The following is a 15,483-nucleotide window of genomic DNA, read 5'->3' on the forward strand; positions in this document are numbered from 1 at the left end:
AATTTTATCATTTAAATTCAGGATACTTACTTCAGTGGATGGGAAAATATTGGTTAAATCTGTTGAAAATGTTTCAATACGAATTTTGAACCTAAGACAGAATTTTTTTTTGTTTCGATTATAGTCGTTTTTACCATATTTATGGCATTCGCGACTTTATCAACGTTACACAGTTGACGGATCGTTATTGAAAAACTTATCCGGTACAACTGTGTTCGATATTTACTCTTGGGCTCGAACTCACGGACATCGGCTCAGGAGACAACAGACTTGCCAACTGAGCTATATCACAAGACTGAAACTGGATTGGAAATTCAACAAAGAAACTCAGTACTGTCGATTGGTGCAATTTACTCAACTACAGTTTTTTTAATAGATATTTTTTACAAAAATAGGGAGGAAATTAGAATTTATCAACCAACGGTTATTCCAATAAAAATGATTGAAAAGTTATAAGTTTTAATAATACCCGGTATAAACCCGGATACTGCCCGCGCAAAATTCTGAGATGTTTATCATAAAGCTTCTCTGTTCTCTCTTAGCACTGTGAGCCAGTTTTGATGAAATTAGCTGCTATTCTAGAGCAGTAACCATTACTTGGAAAGTTAACGTAAAAATAAACATTATAATTGTGCAAGACGTTTGTATGGAATGAAATATCCTGACTGACAGATTTCGGTAAAAAAATGAAAATTTGAGGTATTTTTCCTCATATTTTTCTTAATTTTTTTTTTCGAATTCGGTTTACATTTTTTTCTCAGATTTTTGGTTGAAAATTTTGAATTGCATCACCAAGATTTTGATGTTCTCATCCCGAAAAATGCGAAAGAACTTCATAATTGCTTACTCTAAGGACCCCCTTAATTTATGTTAGAGGAAAACTATTCTAGATATTAATTCACGGTCCCCTTTTGTTGTTAAATTTCTAGTTTTCATTTCGATTTTCTAGATTGGATAACTTTTCATTTATTTGTAGAAATTTAGGTAGTATGATTAAAGTCATGTTTTTCCCTCGGGGGGCCCCCTTGAGCCGGGGGGCCCGGGGCAATTGCCCCTTTTGCCCCCCCTTTAATCCGGCCTTGTATCCTATCCTAAAAACTAACCGATGAAAGGAAACTATCCTATTTTATAACTAAAGACTAAATAATTCCTTAGAAATATTAGTTTTAAAGATAATTTTTTTTTTATCAAAAGTTTCTATTCTATAAAAAAAAACTTTAAACGTACGAACACAAAAAATAATATTCAAATAATTTAAGAAATATTATCCAATAAATTTTTTAATCTATCCATTGTTTGAGCAAAAATATCGTAGAAAAAATTGCTAACCTATATTTTATTTCCATCCCTGAAATTGTTTGTAAATAACAAAATGAATTATTTTATCACAGTTTTGGATCAACTCAGAAACTTTGCACGATATTTGGTCAATTTAGATTTGGTGGCCCAGAATTTCTCCCCATTCTTCAAAATCCAAAAAAAAAACTATTTTTGAATCATTCGGAACTCAGGAAAATTAATTTATTTAAAATTTAAAAAATTGCATAATGATACGTTATAAATGTTAAAAAACCGTACCATTTAGCTTTTTCATTTTATCTTTATAATAAAGAAATTATGGAGCAAACAAAAGGGACTCACCCCTACTGACATATTGGATGACAGTAGATTAGCGACGAAGCTGTAAGAATACATTTTATCATTTAAAATTCGATATTATTGATTTCATTTTCAACTTCTGTAAATTTGAACCAAAATAGCTAAACTCATTTTCAGTTATTTTTTTTTGTAAACAAACCTCATCGAAAGTCTACTAATAAATTTTTGTCGGTGAACGAATTATTGACTCCGCCAAACAGCCAGTTATGGTATCTCGGGATGAATAAAGAAAAAATGTTGAATTTTTTTAAAAAAGAATACAAAAAATTACAAAATTATTCAATTACGACTAATATTATCGATTAGAGATGTACCGAATAGTGGTATTCGGCGAACGGCCGAATACCGAATATTGACCTTTTCAACTATTCGGCCAAACGAATATTCGGCCGAATATTCGGTCGAATACTTGGTCGAACATTCAGTTGAGTTTTTCATAGAAATTAAAAAGCTACAATTTCATGTTTCTTCTACTCCTTCCATCTTAAAACTCCTTATGTTTTTAATCGATTATTTTCAACCAGATGTATAAAGCATCAGTTATTTCTTTAATGAGAGGTCTCTTTGATAATCAAAATGTCACCAATTGTTATAACATCAGATGGATTGTCACTTCTAGGACGTTTATCCCCAAAGAGATTGGGTTTCAGTGAAATCTGAGACAAAACATGCTTATTTTATATTGAATCAGATGAATGTCGAATTTAAGCTAGCTGTCTTCAAAATATTTGCCAAAAAAAAAACGATGATCTTTAACTTTTAGAATAACATATTTTCTACCAAACGAATCCACACGGCCGGGTCCGGGCGATTTTTTGAAAAATTTGTTAAAAAAAGCATATCTAGTCAGAATCTAGTCATAATTCTCAAACATACAAGAAGAAAAAAGGAAGTCAATCAATTAAAATTTAAAGTTTTCATCGAATCACAGCAGCAGTGTTAAAATCATATTTAAGGGTTAAAGAAAAATTGATGTTTATATTCAAATTTACTCTAACAAATCGTTTTGGAACGCAAAATCAAAAATTTTCATAGAGAAATCTGAGTATTTATTAGATTTAGCAAATAATCTGAATAAACCCGGGTAGAATCCGGAAAATTTCAAATAAAATCTGGCCATCCCGGTCAGATTTGACTTGTCTCGATTTTTTTATTGGACAAGCCTGTATATATGAAAAAAATATGGAATAGCCGACAATCAAAGTATAAAGCTATCTACAGTGGATACACCTTAGATCTTTTACTAAAACTATAAGTTTTTGATGATTTTGTAGCTTTTCCAACATGACTTTTGGATATTTAGAAATTATCCAACATCAGTTGAAAAGTTAGACAAGTCTGTTAGTGATTAAAATTTGAAAAATAAGTATTCGGCCTATTCGGCCGAATACTTGGCTCAACTATTCGGTGAGCCGAATATTCGGCTTAACGGTTTTTTGGCGATATTTGGCGCCGAATATTCGGCCAATCGAATATTTGGTACATCTCTATTATCGATTAAATATTTTTTCAAGTAGAAAAATACAGTTCTCGTGGAAATTCTATTTTAAGAAAATCCTAAATAATGATCAATACAAATAAAAAAGTCACTCAAAATTTTGTGATTAAGCAGCAAAAACATAATTTTCAACAATTTGAGTCATTATTGTTAATTTATGTCATTTTGTGATATTTTTAATTTTGGTAAATTTTTTTTATTTTTCTCATTTTTTAAACTTAATTTTTGTCATTTTTGTCATATTTATCATTTTTGCCATGATTGTCATTTTTGTCGTTTTTGTCATTTTTGTCATTTTTTGTCATTTTTGTCATTTTGTCATTTTGTCATTTATTTTTTGTAGTTTTTGTAATTTTTGTAATTTTTGTCATTTTTATAATATTTGTAATTTTTGTAATTTTTGTATTTTTTTTTAATTTTTGTAATTTTTGTTATTGTTTTAATTTTTTTTTTATTTTTGTAATTTTTGTAATTTTTGTAATTTTTGTAATTTTTGTAATTTTTGTAATTTTTGTAATTTTTGTAATTTTTGTAATTTTTGTAATTTTTGTAATTTTTGTAATTTTTGTAATTTTTGTAATTTTTGTCATTTTTGTAATTTTTGTAATTTTTGTCATTTTTGTAATTTTTGTAATTTTTGTAATTTTTGTATGTTTTGTAATTTTTGTAATTTTTGTAATTTTTGTACGTTATGTAATTTATGTAATTTTTGTAATTTTTGTCATTTTTGTAAATGTTGTAATTTTTGTATTTTTGTCATTTTTGTAAATGTTGTAATTTTTGTAATTTTTGTAATTTTTGTAATTTTTGTAATTTTTGTCATTTTTGTCATTTTTGTCATTTTTGTCATTTTTGTCATTTTTGTCATTTTTGTCATTTTTTGTCATTTTTGTCATTTTTGTCATTTTTTGTCATTTTTGTCATTTTTGTCATTTTTGTCATTTTTGTCATTTTTGTCATTTTTTGTCATTTTTGTCATTTTTGTCATTTTTGTCATTTTTGTCATTTTTGTCATTTTTGTCATTTTGTCATTTTTGTCATTTTTGTCATTTTTGTCATTTTTGTCATTTTTGTCATTTTTGTCATTTTTGTCATTTTTGTCATTTTTGTCATTTTTGTCAATTTTGTCATTTTTGTCATTTTTGTCATTTTTGTCATTTTTGTCATTTTTGTCATTTTTGTCATTTTTGTCATTTTTGTCATTTTTGTCATTTTTGTCATTTTTGTCATTTTTGTCATTTTTGTCGTTTTTGTCATTTTTGTCATTTTTGTCATTTTTGTCATTTTTGTCATTTTTGTCATTTTTGTCATTTTTGTCATTTTTGTCATTTTTGTCATTTTTGTCATTTTTGTCATTTTTGTCATTTTTGTCATTTTTGTCATTTTTGTCATTTTGTCATTTTGTCATTTTTGTCATTTTTGTCATTTTTGTCATTTTTGTCATTTTTGTCATTTTTGTCATTTTTGTCATTTTTGTCATTTTTGTCATTTTTGTCATTTTTGTCATTTTTGTCATTTTTGTCATTTTTGTCATTTTTGTCATTTTTGTCATTTTTGTCATTTTTGTCATTTTTGTCATTTTTGTCATTTTTGTCATTTTTGTCATTTTTGTCATTTTTGTCATTTTTGTCATTTTTGTCATTTTTGTCATTTTTGTCATTTTTGTCATTTTTGTCATTTTTGTCATTTTTGTCATTTTTGTCATTTTTGTCATTTTTGTCATTTTTGTCATTTTTGTCATTTTTGTCATTTTTGTCATTTTTGTCATTTTTGTCATTTTTGTCATTTTTGTCATTTTTGTCATTTTTGTCATTTTTGTCATTTTTGTCATTTTTGTCATTTTTGTCATTTTTGTCATTTTTGTCATTTTTGTCATTTTTGTCATTTTTGTCATTTTTGTCATTTTTGTCATTTTTGTCATTTTTGTCATTTTTGTCATTTTTGTCATTTTTGTCATTTTTGTCATTTTTGTCATTTTTGTCATTTTTGTCATTTTTGTCATTTTTGTCATTTTTGTCATTTTTGTCATATTTGTCATTTTTGTCATTTTTGTCATTTTTGTCATTTTTGTCATTTTTGTCATTTTTGTCATTTTTGTCATTTTTGTCATTTTTGTCATTTTTGTCATTTTTGTCATTTTTGTCATTTTTGTCATTTTTGTCATTTTTGTCATTTTTGTCATTTTTGTCATTTTTGTCATTTTTGTCATTTTTGTCATTTTTGTCATTTTTGTCATTTTTGTCATTTTTGTCATTTTTGTCATTTTTGTCATTTTTGTCATTTTTGTCATTTTTGTCATTTTTGTCATTTTTGTCATTTTTGTCATTTTTGTCATTTTTGTCATTTTTGTCATTTTTGTCATTTTTGTCATTTTTGTCATTTTTGTCATTTTTGTCATTTTTGTCATTTTTGTCATTTTTGTCATTTTTGTCATTTTTGTCATTTTTGTCATTTTTGTCATTTTTGTCATTTTTGTCATTTTTGTCATTTTTGTCATTTTTGTCATTTTTGTCATTTTTGTCATTTTTGTCATTTTTGTCATTTTTGTCATTTTTGTCATTTTTGTCATTTTTGTCATTTTTGTCATTTTTGTCATTTTTGTCATTTTTGTCATTTTTGTCATTTTTGTCATTTTTGTCATTTTTGTCATTTTTGTCATTTTTGTCATTTTTGTCATTTTTGTCATTTTTGTCATTTTTGTCATTTTTGTCATTTTTGTCATTTTTGTCATTTTTGTCATTTTTGTCATTTTTGTCATTTTTGTCATTTTTGTCATTTTTGTCATTTTTGTCATTTTTGTCATTTTTGTCATTTTTGTCATTTTTGTCATTTTTGTCATTTTTGTCATTTTTGTCATTTTTGTCATTTTTGTCATTTTTGTCATTTTTGTCATTTTTGTCATTTTTGTCATTTTTGTCATTTTTGTCATTTTTGTCATTTTTGTCATTTTTGTCATTTTTGTCATTTTTGTCATTTTTGTCATTTTTGTCATTTTTGTCATTTTTGTCATTTTTGTCATTTTTGTCATTTTTGTCATTTTTGTCATTTTTGTCATTTTTGTCATTTTTGTCATTTTTGTCATTTTTGTCATTTTTGTCATTTTTGTCATTTTTGTCATTTTTGTCATTTTTGTCATTTTTGTCATTTTTGTCATTTTTGTCATTTTTGTCATTTTTGTCATTTTTGTCATTTTTGTCATTTTTGTCATTTTTGTCATTTTTGTCATTTTTGTCATTTTTGTCATTTTTGTCATTTTTGTCATTTTTGTCATTTTTGTCATTTTTGTCATTTTTGTCATTTTTGTCATTTTTGTCATTTTTGTCATTTTTGTCATTTTTGTCATTTTTGTCATTTTTGTCATTTTTGTCATTTTTGTCATTTTTGTCATTTTTGTCATTTTTGTCATTTTTGTCATTTTTGTCATTTTTGTCATTTTTGTCATTTTTGTCATTTTTGTCATTTTTGTCATTTTTGTCATTTTTGTCATTTTTGTCATTTTTGTCATTTTTGTCATTTTTGTCATTTTTGTCATTTTTGTCATTTTTGTCATTTTTGTCATTTTTGTCATTTTTGTCATTTTTGTCATTTTTGTCATTTTTGTCATTTTTGTCATTTTTGTCATTTTTGTCATTTTTGTCATTTTTGTCATTTTTGTCATTTTTGTCATTTTTGTCATTTTTGTCATTTTTGTCATTTTTGTCATTTTTGTCATTTTTGTCATTTTTGTCATTTTTGTCATTTTTGTCATTTTTGTCATTTTTGTCATTTTTGTCATTTTTGTCATTTTTGTCATTTTTGTCATTTTTGTCATTTTTGTCATTTTTGTCATTTTTGTCATTTTTGTCATTTTTGTCATTTTTGTCATTTTTGTCATTTTTGTCATTTTTGTCATTTTTGTCATTTTTGTCATTTTTGTCATTTTTGTCATTTTTGTCATTTTTGTCATTTTTGTCATTTTTGTCATTTTTGTCATTTTTGTCATTTTTGTCATTTTTGTCATTTTTGTCATTTTTGTCATTTTTGTCATTTTTGTCATTTTTGTCATTTTTGTCATTTTTGTCATTTTTGTCATTTTTCTTTATTTTTGACGGTCGCCATTGTAGTAAAATAGGATTTTTTCTTCCATTTCAATGGCGACCGTCAAAAATGACCGTCATATCTTTATTCGTCTTAACTTAAATTATCCATCGTAAATTCAAATTCTGCTTTCTAAAAGTTCTAAATTTATATTAAACATGGTGAAAGGTTATGATGAAATTTTCGTCTTTTGAACTTTACCATAGTTCTGTGAGGCCTATTATATATATTAAGGTTTTGTGTAGGTTTTAAATCTTTTCAATACTTCTCAGTGAGGCAAAAGTCTTTCCAGCTCCAGCTCAGTTTGCGGCTTCGTGGGGAGAAGTCGTAAAATGCGAAACCCATACCACAGCTCCACGACAATCAAGTAGTTACGACGGAACAGAACGGCCCGGCGCGGATGGCCGGAAAGTCGCCGGACGGAAGGAAGGTTGGACACCGCGGGGAGTACGCTCCCGATCGAGAGATTTTGCTTTGCCAATAAACCACTTCTCATTTTTTGCGAGCCGCTCCCATCACCCAACATCAACTAGCTGGCTGGCGTATGGTGGACGAGTTGAATCGCAAGTAAGCAAGCTCCCTCCCAGCTCGCTCAGGCGTATGGATTGCTGGCTTGCGCGATCGACTTCGGCATTCTCATTCACGAGTCGCAAGCTGAACGAAGCGGACTGATTGTTGCCACTTTCGCGCAAAGTTATCTCGTTTTTTTTTTATTTATTGCTGCTGCCACTGTTCACAAGAAGATTAATTAATTTATTTATTTATTACCTGAAGAGGAGAACACAATCCGATAACAGATAGTTTAGTTTGGCGAAGTGTTGAAAAGAACAGATTGTAAAAGTTATTGAAGATTCTAGTGAAAAGTGTTTAATTACTACCAAAGGTGATACTCGCAAAACGAGGGAGAAAAGTCTAACAAAAGTGTGAATGTTTACAACAGATGACTTAAGGCCGCTGATAAGAGTTATCTGTTGCGAGCAAGCTAGCAGGCAAATTACACTAATGAATCCAATCGGACGCTCCGACCGTTAAAAGAAAAAATAGCAAAAAAAAAAGTACACACACAAAGTGTGTGTGTGCAAAATCAGTGAAATTACACCTCGAGACAGAGCGGTAGACGAATTAAAAATCACGAATAATATCGCCCCGATAGACTTTGAGGATAAAATAAACAAAGTTGCGAATGACTTAAGCAAACGCAGGAAAGAGAAACATATTAAATTGTACTGTTCGAGCACTGACTTGAACTGATTACTGTCTGCGGACGTACCTCTAGTTAAGAAGTGTGAGGTGTTTTTAAAAAAAATCCAGTAGCGGCAGTTCGGTAGCAAGCAAGCTAGTAGTGCATACAAAAATTTAAGTGCGCGTGCAAGCGAAAGTGCGCAATTAAGTCGAAAAAAAAACGGACTAACTTAGTTATTCATCTAGCTTAATTTATTGACTCCGAAAGTGCGAGTCAACTTTATCCAACTAAGTGGAAACTATCGATCAGTCGATAGTAAAAATAAACTCAAAAATCACAATGGCCCAAGAAATGATGTTCTACCCCAAGGAAACGGTAAGTAACCCGAAAAGCCAATTTCTCAAAAGTCCAACAAATTTTCGTATGAAATCTCAAATATTTCTTATGACGCAATTTCGAACCCCCCGACAAGAGCTAGATAGACGATAATAAAACACACAAATCCCACAAATCGCTCGAAAAAAAAAGTTCGCGAGGCGTAATCAAACAACAACTTCCAGAAAACAGGTTTCGCACAAAACCCGAAAGCAAGGGCAAAAAAATGTGATTTCTAATTATTATACCAAACCAACCTCTCCTCTCTCACATGGAGCAGCAACACTAGTTAGGACTTTGTATCGTCCATTCGTCGATTCTCAGGAGAAACAGGGGGAAAAAATCAAAGTTAGCAAACCAAACGATCCGTGTTAAGTCCAGGCGATCTGGCCAGTTGAGTATAAGTATACGGTCAGCTTGGGCTGGAGCTTGACCATTATATGATAATATCATCGACTAATTTACATTTGGTAGTAGGTTCCCGAGCTTGTTGTTGTTGTTGTTGTTTTTGTTGGCGACACACGACTTGGGGTCTCACAGCCGTTTGAACTTGTTCTATACCTCTCTATGGCTGATCAATGTACACCTACTCTACTAAGTTCTGCTGTTTGGTTGAGCCAGAATGGCGAGTAGCTGATTAAAATTTCAAATCAGTCCCAATCTTGGATAATTGTAAATCTGTGACTGCAATCGGGATTTGAAATTAGATATGGTGGAAAGCTTACGGGTAGTTATCAATCCTGTGTTTCTCTCTCTCTCTTTCTAAATCAAATGATTAGAACTTTTGCCAAACGTGCTGAAGTTGATGATTCCGGGGCACTTTTTCTTTTGTAAAAATGAGCAAAACAAGTTATTGAAAAAGCATGTAGTATTCAGACAGAGTCGATTTAGGGTCATTCTTAAATTTCTCAGACCCTGGAAATCGAAAAAGCTTCGTTTTCGTTTAAAACTCATCCTTGGATTTTTTGCAGAACTTTTGAGTAACGTTTACATGGGTACATTTTTATTTTTAGATTTGTATAGGAAAATTGAATATTTTGTTCCAAAAAGTCAACATCATTTTGATTCTTCCACGCAACCGAGCCTGATGATGGTGTTTGCGCCAATTATAAATTATCTTAAGAAAATTTTCCGCTGAACAACTTTGTCGAAGACCGTAACATCGTATTTTATTAGACATATAAGTTATTTGTTGTTTAACAGGGGTTTGTCTTCAGGCATTAAAAAACAGTAAATTCAATTGACATCACTGCTGATGCCTCGCGAAGTTTTGCATGAAAAGTAGTCATACAATACCACGCAACAGTGATATCAATTTAATTTATTGTCTTTCAATGCCAAAAGACATGCCTTCATTCAACAACTCATAATTTTTCTATCTAATAAGTAACGAAGTTACGGACTTCAATAAAGTTGTTCAGCGGAAAATTTACTTTAGAGAATTTATACAACATTGACATTTTCGGTTGCACAAATGAATCGAAAAATATGTTGATTTTTTAGTACAAAATATTCAATTTTCCCATACTAACTTCAAAGTTCACATTTACTCATTTAAACGTTACTTAAAAAAATTGCAAAAAATCATGGATGAGTTTTGAACCAAAACAAAGCAATTACGATCCCAGGGTTTAAAGTAATAGATAAATGATCCCAAATCGACTCAGTCTTATATAGTAATGAACATGCATGTAGTTTTGTTTGGCACTCTACGCTCTACGTGTGCTACATTAAAGAAAAATTATTTAATTTTACACGTTAAGTCTGTAATTTCACAGGCCAAGTGTGTAGTTTGGCAGGGAAAATCCTGTAAGTTCAATTCAAAATTTGAAAACTTTTATGAACTGATATCAATCATTGTCAATCGCAAGTCAAGTGCGTTGACATTGTTGAATTTTATGGACCTTCATTGACACTCATTCTGAATGGGAGGTAAATTAGTGAGGAATTTCCCTTGAAGCAATCTTTCGTTTTTCTTTGTTTGCGACAAAAGTTGACAAAGTTTGATATTGAACTAGTGTAAAAAACATTGAATTGAAATGAATAGGGTAAATGCATCAATGGCCGCGCTTTTAAGCTTATAAATGCTCACTGCGCCGTACAAAAATCATTTTTAGTGCGATTCTGAAAAGAAAAGCACTGACACGTAGTAAAGCTTACGTAATTTAGGAGAAAAAATTAAAAGCGAGAAATTTTTCATTGCAGCGTCACATAAAACGCGAATTTGTAAAAAGTGTCGGTGTACCAATGGCCGCGCACAACATAATAAGGATTTCAACAGTAAATAAGGTATCCAAACAGTTTAAAATGTTTCTCTCAGGCTCATTGTTAATATTCTCAGGTACGGATTTTTATGATTCACACATCAAACACCGATTTGTCTCCATTGTTTGTGTAACTAGTCTGGTGCTGAATTAGTATCAGACGCCATTTTTACAAAGCATTATTTTGCCAGAAGATATTTTGAAACAATGTTTTCGGTGCCGATTTCGATAAATCATCACACATTCGGCGAGATGTCTGAAAATACACGAGAAAATTGACCAACTAAAACTAAACAGATCCGAGTTGATATCTTACCTAAAATTTCCAAAACTTTGTAACAATTTTCATTAGATAATCGTTTCTTGTGATATTGTTTTTAATAAAGGTGTTTTTTTTCAGTCGGTTATATGATGGAAAATATTGATTAGAAAGGCTGCTTGTTAATCTTATGTAACCTTTTTGAACTTCTCGGAAAACTAATCTACATTTAACTGCTGGTAAAAACTAGAAGACTTTCCGTGCTCGGCGATAGAAACATTCAAAAATCAAGTGTACCAATGGCCGCTCACACCAATATTGTCATTTTTTCCGCAACAGAACCTCCGAACTATTCACTTTTCTTCACAATCATTCATTATAAACCTTCAAATAACTTAAGCTCGAAAATTTTGACCGAAGTGCTCGAAGTTCAACACAAAAAACTGAATTACAAAAAGAGACCCGCTTAGCTCACTTGCTAAGGACAACAGAAGAAATGTCGTATGTATCAGAAAATGCGAAACATAGAAATTTTCGTCGCTGAATTTTGGAGAAAATAAGTAGGTTAAAATTGAAAGTGCGCGGCCATCGGTGCTTTCACGGTAAATAAATCCAAAGGCAAGGAGGAGAAAAGTATGTTTCTTTTTTATAAATCTTCTTTATTCGAAGTATCATGTGGAGGCTGAATTCTCAGCTTGAAATATGGACCTCGGAAGTATCACTAAGAACATAAATTTTAAGCTGAATAGAATGCTATTCATTCCTTAAACAAAGCTGAATAAGTTTCTAAGAGCCTGTTTTATGGAACATTTGATTACTAAGGGAAGGGGCCGGCAAAAGGGGTCGTCCATATTATTTTTTCAATATTTTTGTCACATCGACGTTATTATACGTCGGATTGAAATGAAAATTTGCACATAAGATTTATTAAGGATGAACAATTAAACCCCCCCCCCCCCCATGAGGGTCCAAAAATGTCAAGCAAAATGTTCTTCTCTAAACTCGAAATTTTAAATTCATAATAAAATTACGATGAACGACTCAAGTTAATCAAGAGTAACAATCTCGACTCAGAACTAAGACCAAATCTTCGAAATCTTATTCCAGGTCCACAATTCTACTATAGATTTTGAAATCTTTTCTCACTTGTTGATAGAATCTTAAAGACTGTATTCGAAAACCGCTATCCAAATTTATTCACATAATAAGTTGGTGCATGAATTTCGGGTACAGCCCTTAGTCTCCAATATCGAATTTTTAATAAGGTTAGACTCCCTAAAATTGCCTGATTGCCCGGATTTTGCCCGAAAGTTTTTACTTATTTGCAAATACAAAGAAAAATTTAAATTGCGTGATATCAATGTTGTATTTTGCGTCCAAAACATTTTTTTTAAAAAAAGTTCATCCAAATAAACTGGCTGATGTGTTTCGATGAAAAAAGCTACTTTTCGAGTTTTTTCTTCTTATTTTTAATTGAAGAATTCCTTAATTTGTTCAGATACTGCCCAGATTTTGGGTTGTGAACTTTGAAATCTATGATTAAGATTTTTATCGCCGATATAATTATTGATTATATTATTTTAATGGCATTGCGGCGAGATGTACTTCTAAGGTAGAAATGTTTAAGTTATTAGGAAGAATATAGCTGGATAGATGAAGCGGGTGCGCTTCGTAGAGGAAGTGAAAAGGTGGTGAAGAATGTAAGCGGAGGGCAATTTGTGTAGAAAGCTCAAAACTGATCGGGTAAACTTTTGCTAGGCTCACTGACTGACTATGTAGAGGAGGCGAAGCAATCGCAGATCCTCTTCACAGTCAGCCTAGAGTGGCTTAGGTGTATTCTATACACACCTAAGCGAGCAAAAGAATAGCAAACATTTCTACCTTAGAAGTACATCTCGCCGCAATGCCATTAAAATAATATAATCAATAATTATATCGGCGATAAAAATCTTAATCATAGATTTCATTGGCAAAAAAGGGGGGGAAAAATGGGGTTAGTAAAAATGTCTTGCGACACTTCCAGAAAGTAAGGCACGCTAGGTAGATAAGATGCGAAAAACAAAAGTAGCAAACTACCTAAGCGAGAGCCCGAAAAATCATACATCGCTAGATTCTGCACGCATTTCAGATTGCTCTTGTAAGCGGCTGTCGGGTATTCTTTTGCTCGCTTAGGTGTGTATAGAATACACCTAAGCCACTCTAGGCTGACTGTGAAGAGGATCTGCGATTGCTTCGCCTCCTCTACATAGTCAGTCAGTGAGCCTAGCAAAAGTTTACCCGATCAGTTTTGAGCTTTCTACACAAATTGCCCTCCGCTTACATTCTTCACCACCTTTTCACTTCCTCTACGAAGCGCACCCGCTTCATCTATCCAGCTATATTCTTCCTAATAACTTAAACATTTCTACCTTAGAAGTACATCTCGCCGCAATGCCATTAAAATAATATAATCGAACTTTGAAATCGTGTGCCTGAATTTTGCAAGGTTTTTAGATAAAATAGCCCAGATTTCCCCTGCCAGGATAAGTGTGAAAAAATATCTGGTGAGCTAAGGTTTGAATCATTTTCACTTCTCCGGTACCATTTTTTTTTTTCATAAATCTAAATGTGTTGCCCGTGATTGGATTGTGGAATCTGAATCCAGTTTATAGTTCTTGTTTTTCAGTTCGGTTCATCATTGGGACAAAATCATGATCCGAATCCGAATTTTTAAATTTGGATTTGAAATTTTTACTTTTTATTCTTTTGCCGAATTGAAACTTTCAAAATTCCATAATGGTGATCCAGAAATGGAATAATATTTCATCATTTGGAATTTTCAGTCAGGATAGCATTTCAAAATTTGTATTCAAGTTCAAAATGCAGAATTCAGATTCCGAATTAAAGCTCAAAATTCCCTAAAACAAAACACAAAACAGGTAAAAACCACTTTTATAAAATAAGATCTAAACTCATTTTCGAAATTGCGTTCCTTGAAAAATCTAAGTTACAATTTTTCACAGGATTTCAATAATGAATCAAATTTAATGAAAATTTAATGTTGATTAAATAACTTGTACTTCATCTTAGGGTTCAGGAGATATATTTTATTTGTTTGTTGTTCAACATTATTTATATTGTAGATACCTAAAACAAATTTGAACTAAAATCTGAATGTATCGAGTTCACAAGAGTTAAAAATAAATCTGTTTTGAACCCCTAATAAGTTACTTTTTCAAATAAAGCCTTTAAGATCCCTCATTCATTTTTTTTTAAATTAAAAAAAAAAACTTTTCACTTTTAGGACTTATTTACGAAAGTAATGATTTGAAATGAACAACTATTAATATAAAAGATCTTAAACCCGAATTATGAGATACTTTAAGTATCACTTTTTTTTCACTATTCTTCATGTATGCATTTTTCAAGCAACAATGTTCTAGGAAACATTTTGTCACCAAAACCCCCCCTACGAGGCAGTTCTTCTTACGGCCCTGATGATTCCAATTCTCCAAATCTGAGTCAGGGGTTGGCCAAAGGGATCGTCTAGATTAAATATTCACTGTGTTCGCGATATTTACTTTATTATACATCGGATTGGAATGAAAATTTGCACATAGGAGTTTCCAGGGACGGGCAATAGATTTCAGGTGTCAAATTGTTAGCCAGGGGTCGACAATAGGGGTCGTCGATATAATTTGTCACTGTTTTTTTGATATTGTCATGATTGTGCATCAGATTGAGAAGATACATTGTACATGGAAAATTTGAGGGACGAGTTATTTATTTAAGGATTCAAGTTTTGATCGGGGCAGCAAAAGGAGTCGGCCGTATTAATTTTCCACTGCTTTTGCGATATTGACGTTATTATGCTGTGGAGTGTTTGGAATTTACACACAGGAGAGTTGAGGAAAGGGCAATCGATTTCAGATTCCAAAGATTGTAAAAGAGGCTACCGAAAGGGGTTTAATGTGTTGGCAATGATTGCGTTGTTTTGCAACGATCGAGTCTTAATTTATACACGAGGGTTGAGACGGTCAATTGATTATTGATTTAAATATTTGTACCAAACGACAAAAAAGGGGTCATCCATATTGTCTGTCAAATTTATTTTTCCAATAATATCGTGTGTTTGTATCGCATCGAGACAAAAATTCATGCACGGGGTTTTTGGATTCCTGATTAATTC

At 31.1% G+C, this 15,483-nt stretch overlaps 1 protein-coding gene across 1 annotated transcript in view; it reads left to right on the top strand.

The window, feature by feature from the left end:
• The first annotated feature begins 7,889 nt into the window (after positions 1–7,889).
• LOC129745857 (DNA-binding protein D-ETS-4-like) overlaps positions 7,890–15,483 on the top strand; it is a 53,666-nt gene continuing 46,072 nt past the window's right edge. Inside the window, exon 1 of the mRNA XM_055739218.1 lies at positions 7,890–8,792. Coding sequence (XP_055595193.1) covers positions 8,757–8,792 — 36 coding nt within the window. The 5' untranslated portion in view covers positions 7,890–8,756. The remainder of the gene's footprint in view (positions 8,793–15,483) is intronic.

This window comes from Uranotaenia lowii, chromosome 2, assembly GCF_029784155.1.
Source record: "Uranotaenia lowii strain MFRU-FL chromosome 2, ASM2978415v1, whole genome shotgun sequence".
Classification (NCBI taxonomy): Eukaryota; Metazoa; Arthropoda; class Insecta; order Diptera; family Culicidae; genus Uranotaenia; species Uranotaenia lowii.